This window comes from Micropterus dolomieu, linkage group LG21 (genome assembly GCF_021292245.1).
Source record: "Micropterus dolomieu isolate WLL.071019.BEF.003 ecotype Adirondacks linkage group LG21, ASM2129224v1, whole genome shotgun sequence".
Classification (NCBI taxonomy): domain Eukaryota; kingdom Metazoa; phylum Chordata; class Actinopteri; order Centrarchiformes; family Centrarchidae; genus Micropterus; species Micropterus dolomieu.
In genome coordinates, this window is record NC_060170.1 from 35,774,958 (window position 1) to 35,780,683 (window position 5,726).

Genomic DNA, 5,726 nt, shown 5'->3' on the forward strand with positions numbered 1-5,726 from the left:
CCTCCTCTTCCTCCCCCTCACCTTGTCCCGCTCCCCAGTCACCTCCTCCTCCTCCCCCTCACCTTGTCCCGCTCCCCGGTCACCTCCTCCAGGTGTCTGAGGGTTTGTTTGTTTCGTTGTCGGTATATCCTGACGTCCTCCTTCAGCTGAGCGCAGCGCAGCTGCAGCTCCTCCTTCTCCTCCAGGCTCTGAAAACAAACACCCCTGATCAGCTGATCCAACAGAAGCACCTGGAGGAGCTGTGATGGTTCTACCTGCTGCTCTCTCACACACCTGGACACATTCACACCTGCTGTTAGTAAATGTAGCGTACGCTCTTATTCTGAAGGCAGGTACAGTTCCTCATTATATTTCATCAATGTAAACATTTTAATGAGTGACTGAATCACTGAAACCCAATCAATCAATCAATCATTTAATCAATCAATCAATCATTTAATCAATCAATCAATCAGCACTCCTCTTTTCTGACCGTGTGCAGGAAGTTTGGCGTTTTACCAAAATAAAGCAGCGTGAATACATTTTACAGGACTTGTCTGAAAGAAAGGAGGCGCGCCTCCTTCTGACTGTAAGGAGGTTCATTCAATGTATTTTTAGACTTATTTTCCTCCTCCTCCTCCTCCTCCTCACCCTGGCTGTCTTCTCCTCGGCTCTGTGGAGGTCTGTCCTCAGTCTGAACACTGTAGTGAGGAGGTTTTTCTCCTTCTCCTCCTCCTTCTCCTCCTTTTTCTCCTTCTCCTCCTCCTTTTTCTCCTTCTCCTCCTCCTCTTTCTGCTCCTCCGCTCTGTTGGGGTGGAAGAAGGTCTCTGTGGGCAGAGCCACACCCCTGCTCTGAAAACACACATTCAAACATTAATGTTGTTCCTCACGAACGCTACTTTTGGCCATAAAAGTCTCTAACTATTTATTAGTTAGTTTATTCTTTTCTCTCCATGTCTCTCTCCCGGCCAATTTATACTGCGTTGAATCTACACTGTAGGCCGCTGCAACCTCGAGTGATAGTGCAGTGGATAAGATGCATGCCTTTGGCCGGGGTTCAACTCCCCACTATTATACAACCACCATTACTCCAGAAGCGTGCCACCTCCTGACATATAGAGCAATTGTAAGTCGCTTGGGATAAAAGTGTCAGCTAAATGAATAAATGTAATGTACCCTACGCCGTAGCCTCGTACCCTACGCCATAGCCTCAGTACCCTATGCCATAGCTTCTACCCTACGCCATAGCCTCAGTACCCTATGCCATAGCTTCTACCCTACGCCGTTGCCTCGTACCCTACATCGTAGCCTCGTACCCTACATCGTAGCCTCGTACCCTACGCCGTTGTCTCAGTACCCTACGCCGTTGTCTCAGTACTCTACGCCGTAGCCTCCTACCCTACGCCGTAGCCTCCTACCCTATGAAGCTGTGTCGTACTATATGCCGTAGTTTTGATCCCTAAGCCTGTGAACAGAGGCCTCGTACTCTATACCATAGCCTCGTACGCTATGCTGTAGCTTCTACCCTACGCCGAAGCCTCATACCCTAGGACGTTGTCTCCTACCCTATGATTTTGTCTCGTACCCTACGCCATAGCCTCAGTACCCTACGCCGTAGCCTCGTACCCTACGCCGTAGCCTCGTACCCTACGCCATAGCCTCGTACCCTACGCCGTAGCCTCGTACCCTACGCCGTAGCCTCGTACCCTACGCCGTAGCCTCGTACCCTATGAAGTTGTCTCATACGTTATGCCATAGCCTGGTACTGCCTACGCCGTAGCCTCATACTTCCTATGCTGTAGCCTCGTACCCTATGATTTTGTCTCGTACCCTACGCCGTAGCCTCGTACCCTACGCCGTAGCTTCTACCCTACGCCGTAGCCTCGTACCCTACGCCGTAGCTTCTACCCTACGCCGTAGCCTCGTACCCTACGCCGTAGCCTCGTACCCTACGCCGTAGCCTCGTACCCTATGAAGTTGTCTCATACGTTATGCCATAGCCTGGTACTGCCTACGCCGTAGCCTCATACTTCCTATGCTGTAGCCTCGTACCCTATGATTTTGTCTCGTACCCTACGCCGTAGCCTCGTACCCTACGCCGTAGCCTCGTACCCTACGCCGTAGCCTCGTACCCTACGCCGTAGCTTCTACCCTACGCCGTAGCCTCGTACCCTACGCCGTAGCCTCGTACCCTACGCCGTAGCCTCGTACCCTATGAAGTTGTCTCATACGTTATGCCATAGCCTGGTACTGCCTACGCCGTAGCCTCATACTTCCTATGCTGTAGCCTCGTACCCTATGATTTTGTCTCGTACCCTACGCCGTAGCCTCGTACCCTACGCCGTAGCCTCGTACCCTACGCCGTAGCCTCGTACCCTACGCCGTAGCTTCTACCCTACGCCGTAGCCTCGTACCCTACGCCGTAGCCTCGTACCCTACGCCGTAGCCTCGTACCCTATGAAGTTGTCTCATACGTTATGCCATAGCCTGGTACTGCCTACGCCGTAGCCTCATACTTCCTATGCTGTAGCCTCGTACCCTATGATTTTGTCTCGTACCCTACGCCATAGCCTCAGTACCCTACGCCATAGCCTCGTACCCTACGTTGTGGCCTCGTACTCCCTATGCCGTAGCCTCGTTCCCTACGCCCTACCCTCCTACTCTACGTCGTGGCCTCATACTGTACGCCGCAGTCTTGCACCCTACGTTGTGGCCTCATGCCTCGACTCCTGATAAGCTTTTTCACCGGCGTTGGTTAAACGTACACAGAGCAGCAGATACGAGTCGCCTCTATCCTGATTGACAGGTCGCCATGGTATCGACTTGCCAGTCAGCTTGTAGCCCCGCCCTAAAGCCTCCCCTGCTTCCTGGTCTCTGTTCCTCTAAATGGGACCATAATTTACTAAATGAACATCATGCTGTGTTGAAGAAGACTTGAAACTAGCGACTGAGACCAGAAACTCATCAGGAAAGTGTTTACTGAGGGAATAAATCAGCTGACAAGTACAAACATTTTCTCACAGACTTCTATACAATCCAGTGGAGTCGCCCCCTGCTGGCTGTCAGAGAATACAGGTTTAACTTCAGCATCAGCTTCACTGGTGAGAGCCGAAGGGTTCTGCTTGACACAGAAGTATTAATTGGCCTTAACTTGTTTACTGTTCAAACATGTCAAAACAATTGTTTTTAAAAAACTAGGAACAAATAGTTTATCTCAATTATCTCAAATTGTTAACTCCTTGTATGTTAAATATCAGATGTGAAGTGGAAGCGCAGACAGTGTCAGTTGAAGTCGACAGTGTGGCTCTAAAGAAGCGAGATAAAAGGCGTCTTCACCTTCTGCAGCTGCCTCAGTGTTCGGCATCTCAGCAGGCGAGTCTGACTTTCAGCTCGCTGCACCGTGTGTTTCAGACGCTCCACCTGCGCACACACACACACACACAGAGGTCAGAGGTCAGATCCACCTGCAGGGGTCAACGTGAGGGGGAGGGGTCAGCTGACCTCTATCTGCAGGTCCCTGTTGGCCAGCAGGGCGTTGCTCTTCTCCTGGCTCAGAGCGTTGATGTCTGCCATCAGACTGTAGTTGTGATCTCTGAACTGTTTCACCTCCTCATTCAGTCGGTCCCGCTCCTCCCGAACTTTCTGCACGCGCTCAGTCAGCTTCTTCAGCTCGCGGTCCCTCAGCTGCTGCTGCCGAGACCAAACCTCCTGGAGGCCGCCACAAACCAGCAGGCCAAAACACAAAGATGTAATCAGCATGGTACCGTCTGTGGTCAGAGAGCGCTGTGACCTACAGCCTTAACGCTTCCTCGGTAACCTGCCCACCTGTTCCTTGGCGACGGAGCAGGCCTGCTGGCGACGCCTCCTCTCGTCCTGCAGCGCCCTCTGCAGGCGGCTCAGCTCCGACATCAAGAACTGAGTCAGACCTGATTCACCTGCTGTGTCTGAAGAGAGAGACACGTTAGTAACGCCAAATTATTAACGGGACAGACAGGTGAACAGACAGACAGGTGAACAGACAGACAGGTGAACAGACAGAGAGGTGAACAGACAGGTGAACAGACAGACAGACGAACAGACAGACAGACGAACAGACAGACAGACGAACAGACAGACAGACGAACAGACAGACAGACAGGTGACCAGACAGACAGACAGGTGACCAGACAGACAGACAGGTGACCAGACAGACAGACGACCAGACAGACAGACAGACGACCAGACAGACAGACAGACGACCAGACAGACAGACAGACGACCAGACAGACAGACAGGTGACCAGACAGACAGACAGGTGACCAGACAGACAGACAGGTGACCAGACAGACAGACAGGTGACCAGACAGACAGACAGGTGACCAGACAGACAGACAGGTGACCAGACAGACAGGTGACCAGACAGACAGACAGGTGACCAGACAGACAGACAGGTGACCAGACAGACAGGTGACCAGACAGACAGACGACCAGACAGACAGGTGACCAGACCAATGAGGATGCTGAAGGTCCTGTTGGGCTCCTTCCCGGTGATGCGGCTGTACAGTTGAGGATAATCCAGCTCCAGACTTTCCAGGAAGGCCGTGTAACCTTTGACCCCGGTCCTCTGCAGGATGTCCAGCAGGGCTCCTGCAGAGGACCGGGGTCAGTACAAAAGGTCAAAGATGAAAACTGTTTGATTGGGCACCACTTCACCCGCTCATACGACGAGCTGACCTGTGTGACATCATTTCACGTGCTCCGATACGCCCACTGTGATTGGATGAATGTTTCAGAAAGTGTTTCTTACCGGCTTTTCTACTCCTGATGACGAGGGCGGGGTCGTTGAAGAGCTGCTCCTCATCATCAGCGCCGATCACCTGACAGTGCCCGCCACAAAACAACCAATCAACACCTTACGCGTACGGCAAAGGAGGAGCTGTGTGGAATAAAGCAGCAGGAGGAGCGACAGGAGAACAATAAGATGCAGCAGGAGCAGGAGGCTCAGCAGGAGTTCTTGACTCTGGTGGAGTGTGGTGTGTGGAGGAGGAGGAGGGAGCACTACAAACAAGGACAGGAGTATAAGGAGGTGCAGAAGGAGCAGATGGACCTGGCACTGGCAGTATAAGGAGGTGAAGCAGGTAGGGAGTGACTGGAGGAGGAGCAGCAGGAGTTACCTGGCACTGGCGGAGGTACGGGGTGATCCTGGAGGGCTCGATGGTTTTGATGAGCAGCATCCTGAAGTCGTCCAGCTGCAGCCAGCAGAGGTCGTCCTCACTCACCCCGTCCATCGCTCTGAGTACACTCCCCGAGTACTAGTACACACTCTGTGTATTTATAGTGCTCACACACACCTGCAGGGTCTCTGCTGCCGTCTCACACACCTGTCCGTCTCTTTTAACCGTCTGTGTCTGTCGTTGATCTGCTTCCGTTTTCTCTGAGGAACAAGTCGTTTCTCTCACTTCCTGTTTCGCCTCTGTGACTGGCAGTGACACCGTTTATTCAAATTCATCTGGATCCACCAATCACATCTCAGCTCCGCAGCACTTCATCTCTGGCCAGCCTGTCGGGTGTCTCAGTGAAACCTGATCCTGGATCAGGTCATCAGGTCTCTTCTTCCAGAAACATCAGGAAGTTCAGAAACTCTTCTCGGTGCAGGGAATATAATAAAAGTATTGTTTTTGCAGAAACTGAACCTCGTTATACAGCCCTGTAAAATTAGAAATTAATCTACCTACAGAAGTACAGTTCAGGTACTATATCTGCAAGAG

General features: G+C 52.0%; 1 protein-coding gene across 1 annotated transcript in view; it reads right to left on the reverse strand.

Moving 5' to 3' along the window:
- Positions 1 to 5,517, reverse strand: part of card9 (caspase recruitment domain family, member 9) — an 11,599-nt gene extending 6,082 nt beyond the window's left edge. Inside the window, exons 1-8 of the mRNA XM_046034817.1 lie at positions 5,133 to 5,517; positions 4,766 to 4,835; positions 4,468 to 4,605; positions 3,805 to 3,923; positions 3,481 to 3,687; positions 3,316 to 3,399; positions 631 to 831; positions 63 to 188 (exon numbers count right to left, since the gene is read on the reverse strand). Coding sequence (XP_045890773.1) covers positions 63 to 188; positions 631 to 831; positions 3,316 to 3,399; positions 3,481 to 3,687; positions 3,805 to 3,923; positions 4,468 to 4,605; positions 4,766 to 4,835; positions 5,133 to 5,246 — 1,059 coding nt within the window. The 5' untranslated portion in view covers positions 5,247 to 5,517. The remainder of the gene's footprint in view (positions 1 to 62; positions 189 to 630; positions 832 to 3,315; positions 3,400 to 3,480; positions 3,688 to 3,804; positions 3,924 to 4,467; positions 4,606 to 4,765; positions 4,836 to 5,132) is intronic.
- Between the last annotated feature and the right edge of the window lie 209 nt (positions 5,518 to 5,726).